The 11579-nt window shown below is 44.0% G+C and overlaps 2 protein-coding genes across 8 annotated transcripts in view; one reads left to right on the top strand and one right to left on the bottom strand.

Moving 5' to 3' along the window:
* Positions 1-11579, bottom strand: part of USP6NL (USP6 N-terminal like) — a 217589-nt gene that overhangs the window by 170574 nt on the left and 35436 nt on the right. For 5 of the 7 annotated variants that reach the window (XR_008618512.1, XR_008618511.1, XR_008618513.1 and 2 more), the window contains exon 1: positions 2330-2431. The exons of 1 other annotated variant lie outside the window; for it this stretch is intronic. The gene's annotated coding sequence lies outside the window, so the exon portion shown is untranslated. Of the gene's footprint in view, positions 1-2329; positions 2432-11579 lie in introns of those variants that run through there. One more of the 7 variants, XM_028494901.2, reaches the window with a different exon arrangement.
* On the top strand, positions 2087-8830 carry USP6NL-AS1 (USP6NL antisense RNA 1). Its single transcript, XM_055087839.1, is given in 7 exon segments — positions 2087-2256; positions 2259-2373; positions 2375-3037; positions 3231-3320; positions 4479-4632; positions 5470-5599; positions 8601-8830. Coding segments are annotated over 3 exon segments (726 nt in total). The 5' UTR covers positions 2087-2219; the 3' UTR covers positions 2949-3037; positions 3231-3320; positions 4479-4632; positions 5470-5599; positions 8601-8830.

Raw genomic sequence — 11579 nt, 5'->3', positions numbered from 1 at the left:
ATCCCACATGCCGCGGAGCGGCTGGGCCCGTGAGCCATGGCCGCTGAGCCTGCGCGTCCGGAGCCTGTGCTCCGCAACGGGAGAGGGCACAACAGTGTGAGGAGAGGCCCGCGTACCGCAAAAAAAAAAAAAAAAAAAAAAAAAATCACACTGAAGGGACAAACTATACCTTTCTGGTAATAAATGGTCTGAGTATTGTTGGTGCAACAATACCATTGTGCTAAAACGAAACAAGGATGGTTGAAGTGAAATTGCAAACATAAACCAGAAAATGTAATCACTTGCCACTTTCTAACTGAAGCAGCAATTCCTAAAGTTTTGGTATTGTGGCTGTTTTTTTGCCAGCTTCAAACTGCCTTAACATTCCTAGCATTTACAAATCAAAGTAATTTTGTTTCATTTCAGCTTGCCACTAGCTTAAATTTACTGGCCTCTTTTTCACCCATCTTCACTAGCTACAAAATGTAACAGTAACCTGAGAGAGATGCCAACATGAAGGCAAAGCCTGACGCACACCTCTGCCTGGCACTGGAAGTCCAGCTTGGATCTGCCATGCCAGGAAGTTGTTTTGGTTCCCAAGGATGACCAGCCAATTAACAGATGGTGCCAAAGCCGACACTTCTACTTACTGGCTTGTTTAACCAATGGCAGCTGTCCTCCAGAGGAGCTATTTCATGTCAAAACAATGTTATAACTGGTAATGAGCTATTCTCACCAGAAACAAGGATGCCAGAGAGTCAGACAGACTAGCTAAAAACAGTAAGTAGGCACGAACAGCAAGACTCAGGGCCCAAGTTCTTAATGTTTGGGAAATGAAGCTTCTTTGAATGCTCTTGTGACACCTCAGTGATTCTTTAAATAGGTAATCAGCCAAGGAATTTCTGTTAACTCAGAATACCTGTACTTGGAATTAAGGCTCTGGCTTTCCTTTTTAAATTAATTTATACCTTTATTAGTGTAGCTTTTTTCTCATATTCTGACATATTTCAGTTACCTATGTGGAATATAACATAGGTCAACATCCACTCTAAGTAATAAACTAGACTATGTTTACAGACTTTACTATTAAAAAAACCAGCAAGCTCAGAAACGTTTTTCTTAATTTTCGGGTCTGAGAGAGAGAGAAATAAAAGCAAATAAACCACTGTCCACTTGACGCTGGCTAATTTAATTCTTGTTAAGATGACTTCACAAAAGAAAAAAGTACCCTGCATTCCCTGTAACAGAACTTCTCATAGATTCAACATGTGAGGGAGTTAGTTGGCCAGGGTGATATCTAAAGTTTTGTCCAACTTCTCTGTGCTACGAAATATTAAATATCTATCCCAAAGACGTACTTCTATTTATAAATGGATTAATACAGGCTTGAAATCACTTTCTTCCAGCAAACAAAATATTTAAGATAGTGTCCCCACTATTTTTCTATGTGTCACATTATTTCCAATGACTGGGTACTGCCCCAATTCAAAACTCCTTCCCAGTCCCATAAGGGACTCATTTAACTCAGATTGAAATCTACTGACTAAAAAGCATCCGTGGATTAAAATGAAGGGGGGCGGCGGGCAGACTTTACTCTTCAATTTCTAGAGATGTCCACCCGTGGATTCATAGACTCTTCACATTTCTTGGCATTAAATTACCTGCGAGTAACCATTCTGCCGCATCACAACTGCCGCACCAACACCCGGCTGTGAGCTCCAAACTATTTTGCAAACTCTGCAAAGGCGCAGAAATTTCCAGCCTCTCCAAAGCCCTCATTCACCCCATCCTCCCCTTGCCTAGTCGAAACGAAGTCCCGCGGCAGGAAGGCAATAATTTAAAAGAACCAAGTTTGCCTCAGTCCTGCCCACTTGGTCTCTGGAGGACGCAACTGAAACTTGCAAGGGAGACACGTCTCCCGGGGACAGAAACTTGCTCGGGGGGAGGGGAAGGCAGCGGGTCTCCCCTCGCCCCGGACCTGGCCGACCCCCGCCCCTTCCAGAGCCCCCCTTCACTGGTCGGCAGGTCCCCTCCCGCGCCGGCCCTGCCAGACCCTCCCCGCACGCCCCCCCCTGCGCCCCCTACCCGGCGCCCGCCAACCTGCCAATCACACCCGCAGCACCCTGCCATCCAGGTTCCAGGGGGTGGGGGCCAGGGCGGCCGCGCTCGTTTCCGGAACCGGCCCCCCTGGAGGGCGGGGAAGTGGAGCGCTGCTCCGTCCACCTTCCCCGGGGCCGGGAATGGCGGCGTCCGGCTCCCCGGGGCCAACTCCGAGTCCCTGCCTGGAGGAAACGCGCCAAGCCCCACCGCCGCCGGCCCCTGGCGGGGGGAGAGAAGAAAATGAACTTACCTCCGGACGGTCCCGTCGGCGGAGCCAGCGCGGGGAGTCCCGGGGGCCCAGGAGGTCCCGGCGCGGCGGCGGCTACCGCAGTGCCCTCCGCCCCATTGTTTCCCTTCCAAGAGGATCCCGGCGAAGCCGAGCCCTGAAACCAGGAAGTTCCCCGGCGCGACACCTCCTGCCGCAGCTATGGAAACGGCCCCCGCCTCCCAGGGCGGCTCGCCCGGGACCCCGCCTCCGCGCCACCGGCCCCGCCCGCCTCACGGGCCGCTGCCAACCGACGCCTTTGCGGCCGCGGCCGCCGCCATCTTGGGGCGGCCCGGGCGGCCTCTTCCCGGCGGCACGTGCGCGCTGCTCCCGCGTTCCCGCCGGCCGCGGGGACTCGCTGCCAGGGCTACCGTGTGTGGGCTCCGTTCCCCGGGATGCGCGGCCAGAAGCGGCACCTGGAACCCCGAGGAAGGGAGGGAGGGCGGGCCCGGGCGGCACTGGAGACCCAGGACCTGGAGCGGGGCTTCGAGGCATTGCACGAAAACGACCGGCTTCAGCTGGTGTCAACTGGCAGGTCGAGGGATGGACGTGTTTCGTTCCTGGCTCAACTACTGACCAGCTGTCAGGACCTTGGACACTTTAATTTTCCCTATGCCTCAGTTTCTTCATCTGTAAAGTGGCATAACAATAGTACCTGCCTCATAGGGTTGTTAACCTGGAAGCAAGTGCATGGTACTGAGAAAGTGCAAAATTATCATTCATTCAATAAAATGGCACTGCTTCTGACAAAAGTCACATTTCTGTCTTTTTCCAGGAACTTAATCTAAGTGTTCAAATCAGCACCACTTTAAATAGGCTACTGTGTAAGATCCCATTGCTGCTTGAGACTTCTGAAATGCTGATCTTTTGTCCCATATTTCTCTAGGTCAGCTTTCCTTTTTTAGATCATGGAAATTGTCAAGAGTTTTAATCTCCAGAATCGTCCATCAAGAGGTTCCATAAAAAGATGAACGAGGTAAACTTTCCAATACTGTAATTAGCTGGCAGTTAAATGATTTATTCACTAGAAGCTAGCAAAGTTAGGGTGTGCAAATAACTAAAAGGCTTCCTGTCCTTGATTCCAGGAACTAGAATTACTAAAGCTGGCAACTCTGCATGGTAGCTATTATCTCTCTTTTCCAGCTGCTGAAAACTGACACCAAGAAACTGGGTGCTGTGTGCACTATGGGAGAGGAGGGGAGGAAGGAGGCGGGGTCACGGCCTCTTTCAAAGGATGCAACCTTGAGAACCGTGCATAAGCTTAGGTCTCAAATGGTCTCTAAGGCTTCTCCTTCTAGCTCACAAATGTTGTGATCTCCTTTGTGCACTCTTTAAGAAAATACAATGTATATACTTCCCTTTGGGTCTTCCTTCATACATTTAAGCCAGATTTGTGAAGACCAGTGTTTAATGATCCTGATCCAAAAATAGTGGGACTTCCATGGCGGTCCAGTGGTTAAGACTCCATGCTTCCACTGCAGGGAGCACGAGTTCGATCCCTGGTCAGGAAACTATTGATAAGATCCCGCATCCCACACAGTGCAGCCAAAAACAAAAACAAAAAGCAAACAAAACAAAGCCATAAATAGCTTGATATATGAAATGAACTGGGGTAAAAACAGATCAGGAGCTGGCGGGACAGCAGGACATTGGTAACTTTTTCAACACCCAGACACTTCTCCAAAAGTTATGGAATGCTCTGATCAGTGATCCCCCAGCTTGGGAAATTTTCAATTTCTGAAAGGCAGGAGCCCCCTCTCATACGGCCTTTTAGCCCCCACTGGACCAGCAGATTGCTTTGCACATGGTAGGCCCTCAATAAACATTTATTGAATTAAATCACCATATTCGTGGTTGTGCTCTCAGCATTACAGGAGGCCTTGGGGACCACAGAGACACGCAAGAGATGTTCAGGGGACATCCTCGCAAACATCATAAACAAGAACTCTGAGTTACTAGTTAATGGGATGTTCAATGAACAACCTCAGCCCCAGGCTTATTTGGCAAAACGAAGTGGAAATTTCAGATATGTTTTTCCATAAATTTTATGCGTAATTTTTTTTTTTTTTTTTTTTTTTTTTTTTTTTTTTTGCGCTACGCGGGCCTCTCACTGTTACGGCCTCTCCCGTTGCAGGGCACAGGCTCCGGACGCGCAGGCTCAGCGGCCATGGCTCACGGGCCCAGCCGCTCCGCGGCATGTGGGATCTTCCCGGACCGGGGCACCAACCCGTGTCTCCTGCATCGGCAGGCGGACTCTCAACCACTGCGCCACCAGGGAAGCCCTATGGGTAATTTTTTGAAAACTTTACTTTGTACCTAATTATGAGCACCACTGACTCAATTTTATACTACAATAATAGCATGATTAAGGTTCAAAAAGACCCACATTTTCCCCAAGTCAAAGTGTCACCAATGAATTGTGTCACCTCAGTATAAAACCTGTATTTGTTCTTAGGTATACCTTTAGGGGCTTCCCAGAATTTTTTTTTATTAACCGTCTTGGAGCTATTGTTAAACCGTAAACACAAAGTTTTGTCTTTATATCCCCAGCATGGTGCTTGACACGCGGTAGGCATGCAAGTTCACTTATCTATGGCATATGATAAATATATAGAATTTATGTCGATGATTAGCAAGGAAATAAAGATAGAATCATTTTTCCTCTAAATCAGGGATGGGCAAACTTTTTCTTAAAGGGGAAAGATAATGAACATGAGAGCAGCCATAGACAATATGTAAAAGAATAAGTGTGCCTGTATTCCACTAGAAATTTATCATGGAAATAGGTGGATTTGGCCCACAGGGCATATTTTACCAACCCCCTAAATAATTATATTTAGATTATGCTCACTCCACTTTTATATTCATTCCAATAAAATGTCAGATATTAATTGAAGAAAGTGTAAAAGCTTGATATCCATAAAGCACCAAAAAGTTAAAAAAAAAAAGTATGGAGTAACAGTTTATGTTACCGATTAAAATATTTCAAAAATAACAAAGGTTATTTTTGGATGGAATAAGATAGATGGATTTTTGCATTTCATTTTTGCAAAAGTTATGCATTATGCTAATGCAAAGAAACTTAAAATGTTGCCGAAGGTAAAACTATATGTTTAAATCCTCAGGATGCCATAATAACTAAGGCCAGAAGTACAATTTGTGGTGAGAACAGAAGAACATAGGACATAGAGGGAAAAAAATCTCCAAAGCAAATCATACATCCTTCACTATCGTCTTCAGAATATGGATGAAAGGGTACGTTCCTAGAGCCTCCTGTAAATTGAGAATTTGAAATGTGAATCCATGGCTATTGGATCCATTTAATGTTTTTAAAATAAGGGTAGGGCTTCCCTGGTGGCGCAGTGGTTGGGGGTCCGCCTGCCGATGCAGGGGGCACGGGTTCATGCCCCGGTCCGGGAGGATCCCATATGCCGCGGAGCAGCTGGGCCCGTGAGCCATGGCCGCTGAGCCTGCGCGTCCGGAGCCTGTGCTCCTCGGCGGGAGAGGCCACAGCAGTGAGAGGCCCGCATACCGCCAAAAAAAAAACAAAAAAAAACACACACATAAAATAAGGGTAAGCAGATAGCTCCCTAGTGGGGGGGAGTTTTTTTTTTCAGTAAAGCTGTGGAAAGCCTTGCCGTGCACATTGTCATGCTCACCAGCAGTAGTACTTTCTGAAATCTCATAAGGAGCCAGTGCTCTCCCCTTGGTTAGGAAAGTCAGCTCCAGTGACACTGTGTATAATTGTGCTTCATTGTTGAAAACAGCTCGGGCCAGTCAACACCTGTGTACCCAGTATAAGTGAAAAAGCAGCGACTAATCAACAACCACATCCACAATGCTCATACTGAAAAGTTATCCTTTGGTTTAAAAGAGAAGTTATCGATTGCACAGCAAGGAAGGAGAGTCCATGGCACGACTGTGAACCCCATAAAATTGTATGCAAGATGCTGTGTACACAGTTTGTTCCTTATAACTATCTGGGGTCGTCTTGTTTTTTTACTGGTATACTTGGGTTTTTTCTGTCTATCTTAAAAATGGACATGCCGTGAGACTGGGGAACAGATCTGTCTTCTTCCCTACTTTATCCCTTAGTCCAGATCAGTGTCTGATACAGAATGAGCTTTCTCTAAATAATTGTAGAAGGAATGAAGGAAGGGAAGGAGGAAAGGTGGAAGGGAGAGAGGGAGGAAAGAATGAAGGAAGGAACAAAGGTATACAAATATACATTTTTCCTATATAATATTGTACATCACCTATACTTCAATTTTTAAAAATACATTTATTTTCTGGGCAAAATATTTCTTAACTTTTCCATGTGCTCCAAAGGGTCTGTGACTCAAAGGGGAAAAAATGTAGGAATGATTTGTTTTCAACTACAAAGGCTGCCTCTCATTATCTTCTCTGCTCTTTGGTTCACAAGCCAACCTGCTCCTGATTACACACCAGAATGGTTGTCATGGTTTGCCAGAGACCGATAATGATGTCATAGCATTTGAAAAGCATCTCCTTATGTTTTTATAGCTTTAGAGAATTTCTTCTGTCTGCTCAACTTAGAGTTTCCATACTTCAACTCTCTGTTTGACCACCTTTTAGATATCATTCATGCCATTTATTTGTTTTTTATTTGTCTCATCAAGCAGAGTTGTGTTAAAAAGTATTCTAAGATATTGAAAAAATTGAAGTACAATTTCAAGGCATTTTTGTCTCCGTTGCAGGGCGATAAAACTTTTGCCTCTGTGTATGTGATTTTTGAATTTACTTTTAAACTCTGTACACATAAATCTATATACATTGTCTGAGAGCTGGATTTCAAAGATGACCCCCCAATGAACCATGCCTCCACTATCCACATCCTTTTATACTATCCTCCTCTTGAATCTGGGCTGGACCTGTGACTCACTGTTGACAAAAATAATCAGGTGGAAGTGATGTTAAGTGATTTCTAAGGCTAGATCATAAGAAGTCTTACTGCTTCCACCTGGGTCTCTGGAATACTTATCTTTGATGGGCTCCCTCCCAGCTCAGCCATCATGCTGAAAGAAGCCCAAGCCACACAGAGAGGCCACACATAAGTGGTCTAAATGACAACTCTGGCTGAGCCCCCAGCATCGACTGCTAGCCATGTGGGTGCCCCATCTTGGACATCCAGCACAGTCAAGCCTTCAAGATGTCTTGAGCCCCAACTGTGCAACCCCATGAGAAACCCCAAATGAGGACATCTCAGTCAACCCACAGAACCCACAGAACCAGGAAAGCAATAATAAATTATTTTAAGCCATTGAGTTTAGGGTGGTTTTTTACCCACTTACAGATAACTGGAATAAATTGATTAAAAATAAAATGTTAAAGCTATACTTAGATATATTTTAGCTAAAACCTTAATAAGTAAATAACTTTATCAAGATTAACAGACATGCTGTATTAGAAGGTCCAGTTGTAGAAGAATGAGGTGAGCTGTAAGAGATCCTAATGTATTCCAAGCATGCTTTTCACTACTAAGTTGCTGATTTGGTCTGGTTCTTTCCTTTGAAGTGGGGTGATGTTGCTGGGTACTGTGAAAGAACACAGTGACCTTAACCTTTTGGTGTCTGCAAAGTAAATATACTCACAATTACATTTGACGTAAATAGATATGAAATAGTCTTTGCCCCCATGCTTTGGCTAAAAGAGGAAAGAAGGAGTGGTCACAAGACCAGACCAAAGACTCATTTAAAATAAGACAATAGATGGAAAAAAAAATTTTTTATCTGCTCAGTTTATCTTTTCTATTTGCTAATACTTTATTAAAAATGCAGGTCCAGGGGAATTCTCTGGCAGTCCAGTAGTTAGGACTCCACGCTTTCACTGCTGAGGGCCCGGGTTCAATCCCTGGTCAGGGAACTGAGATCCCACAAGCCGCACGGGGCAGCAACAAAAAAAATTCAGGTCCGTAATTCCTAACCTGTAATTTTGAAATCCACAGCGCTCTGAAAACCAAAAGTTTTTTTTCCTAAATAATTTGCCATCTAAACTCATTGGGTAGCAACTGAACTTTCCTTTGGCTATTTATGATGGTCTTTACCTTATTTAATATGAACACTCACTTCATTGCAGAACAATTAGTGTGTTTGATTACAAGGTCCTGTCCCAGATCCTGCTATGCTGCCCCCCTCAAGTAACATGCAGTATATGTGCTGTGTCACCCTTGAAATGGAAACTTGTTTCAGACCTGAAGTTGACTTTACTGATGACCTAAAGTAAACTCTTTTTGCAGGGGGAAGAGCAGTCTACCGCGGAGTCGCTGAGGAATCTCTGGATTCAGACAGCCTGAGTTCAAACCCCAACTCCACCACTAGCCACCTCTGAGACCTGGGTTAGTGTGCAACCCTCTGCCTCAGTTTCCTCCCCTGCAGAATGAGGACAGCAATAGAAACTACATCATAGAGTTGGCTTAGAGGACTAAGTGAGATTATGCATGCAGAATGCTTAGCCCAATGACTAGTAGTAAACACTCAAAAAATATTCGCTCTTATTGTATTATTATTAAACGTAAGCTTTTCATAAATTCAGTGAAATAAATAGTATCTCAGTTAGGATTCAGTGAGGGAAAAAGAAACTACTCAAGGTATTACCAGCAGAAAGATGTTGAATATTTAATTTAATACTGAATATTCATTAAATATTTAATGAAATCAGATGTGTACAAAGGCTTTGGAAGGAGTGGATGGGTGAAGGTTGAGAGTGACCCTCCACTAACTTTCAGGTTATTCCTCATCAGCTGTGGACCCAGTGTCGAGAAGCTGCTGCACCCAGAGATCAGAACTTGCAGGAAAGGACAGGAAATCATGGCCAGTGTCACAGCTGCCCTGCAGCTTAGAAGCTGGTGACTGTCAGGGGCACTCTTTGGTGCCTAGCTTCACTGCAAACATTTATGTCTGTCAAACCCTCGTGTCAGCCACTCCTGGAGGAAGAATGGCACGATCCTTATGCTGTTCAAATCCCGAGTGCATTTCTCACTGGCAGAACCTAAACCTTATCAGAACTTGCTGGCAAAGGACTCTGGGAAATGCAGCCCTGAGATCAGGCAATACCCAACATAAACAGTAATTTAATAACAATAATTTACATTTGTAAAGCACTTGCCATAAAAGCTCTGTGAGGTAGGCAAGAACAGTAGCACAAGGGGCTAAGTGATGTGTCTGGAGTTGCATGGGTAGGGAGAGACTCGGGTCCTTATAATCGAAATCTAGAGAATGTGTCTTTATGCTGGTGTGTCCTATTTAATCATCTGGGTTCTACTTTATCCCTTAAATCTTCGTACCATTTATATTATTATTGACTCACATTTCTACTTAGATCAATCTAAAGGGGAAATTTTGCATCACTATATAAAGTAGAATGTAAGTCACTAAAGTAGAAAACAGATGTCACATGACATAAACAGAAGATAAAAATAAAAAAGAACACAGTGAAAACAATGACATTAAAACCTCTAGAATAACATTGCCCAGAGGCCTCTGAGCCTGCAGCCTGTTCTCTCTTTATTGTAAAGGGAGATTAGCTTGTATGAGAGACATTAAATGTACTAACAGCAAACATCCTAGCACCAAATTGAGACAGTCATTGATATATTCACATGGACTAAAAGGTAACTGAAATCTCAGTAAAGAAATTAAATTTCTCACTATGCAAGGCAATGTTATTTAAAGCCTTGTCCGTCTTACCTGCCATCAATAGAACACAGCCCACACTTTGGGTAACACTGCCTTCTGTCATGTCAGTAATGAAAGTTTAGCTGAGAAAGCAGGTATTTATTCATTCAATTTTGGAAACTACATCATAGCTGAGTATTAAATGCATGTCAGTATGTTTTGCTCTTGCTGACTCACTCATACAAGATTTTTGGATGTGGTTGAGGTGAAATTCACATAACATAAAATTAACCATTTTAAAGTGAACAATTTAGTAACATTTAGTGCATTAACAATGTTGTACAATCACCACCTCTATGTAGTTCCAAAATGTTTCCATCACCCCAAAAAGAAACTCAGTACCCATTAAGCAGTTACTCTCCGTTTGTTGTCTTCCCAACCCCCAGCAACCACTAATCTGCTTTCTCTCTCTATGGATTTACACCAGACATTTCACATAAATGGAATGGAATCCTACAATACATGAGCTTTGTCTCTGTCTTCTTTCACTTAGTATGAGGTTCATACCTGTTATAGCATGTGTCACTACTTCATTCCTTTTTATGGCTGAATAACATTCCACTGTAAGGATATACCACAATTTGTTTACCCATTCATCCACTGATAGACATTTGGGTGGTCTCTACTTTTTGACTTGTACATAGTGCTGCTATAAACATGCGTGTACATGTATTTGTTTCAGTACCTACTTTTCCATTATTTTAGATATATACTTAGGAGTGGAATTGCTGGGTCGTATGGTTGATCTGGGTTTAACTTTTTGAGGAACTGCCAGTCTTCCATAGCGGCTGAACCATTTTATACTCCCGCAGCAATGCACAGGGATTCCAATTTCCATATCCCTGCCAACACTTGTTTTCTACTTTTGTGATTATAGCCATCCTGGTGAGTATGAAGTGGTGTCTCGTGGTTTTGATTTGCATTTCCCTAACGACTAATGATTCTGAGCATCTCTTCACGTGCTCGTTCGCCATTTGTAAGCCTTCTTGGGACAAAAGCTTACTCAATCCCTTTTGCCCATTTAAAAAATTGCATTGTTTGTCTTTTTATCTTGGAATTGTAAGAGTTCTTTATGTATTCTGACCCTTCTCAGATATATGATTTGCAAATACTTTCTCCCATTCTGTAGGTTGCCTTTTCACTTAATTGATAATATCCTTTGATGGACAAAAATATTCAGTTTTGATGAAGTCCCATTTATCTATTTTTTGGGCCAGTGAGAAAGAAAAGAGGAATGGCTATGGAGGGTCATCACAACGTTCACCAGGTAATCTTACAGGCGTCATAACAGAGGAGATGGGATTTGACCTGGTCAGAGAGAATCTAATAGCAGAAGAGTTTAGAGGTCCATTTTTAAAAATAAAGAATAATCATCCGGGCTTCCCTGGTGGCGCAGTGGTTGCGCGTCTGCCTGCCGATGCAGGGGAACCGGGTTCGCGCCCCGGTATGGGAAGATCCCACATGCCGCGGAGCGGCTGGGCCCGTGAGCCATGGCCGCTGAGCCTGCGCGTCCGGAGCCTGTGCTCCGCAACGGGAGAGGC

This window comes from Physeter macrocephalus, chromosome 11, assembly GCF_002837175.3.
Source record: "Physeter macrocephalus isolate SW-GA chromosome 11, ASM283717v5, whole genome shotgun sequence".
Lineage (NCBI taxonomy): Eukaryota > Metazoa > Chordata > Mammalia > Artiodactyla > Physeteridae > Physeter > Physeter macrocephalus.
The sequence above is the reverse complement of the archived record's forward strand: the minus strand, read 5'-3'. Positions and strand labels throughout refer to the sequence as shown.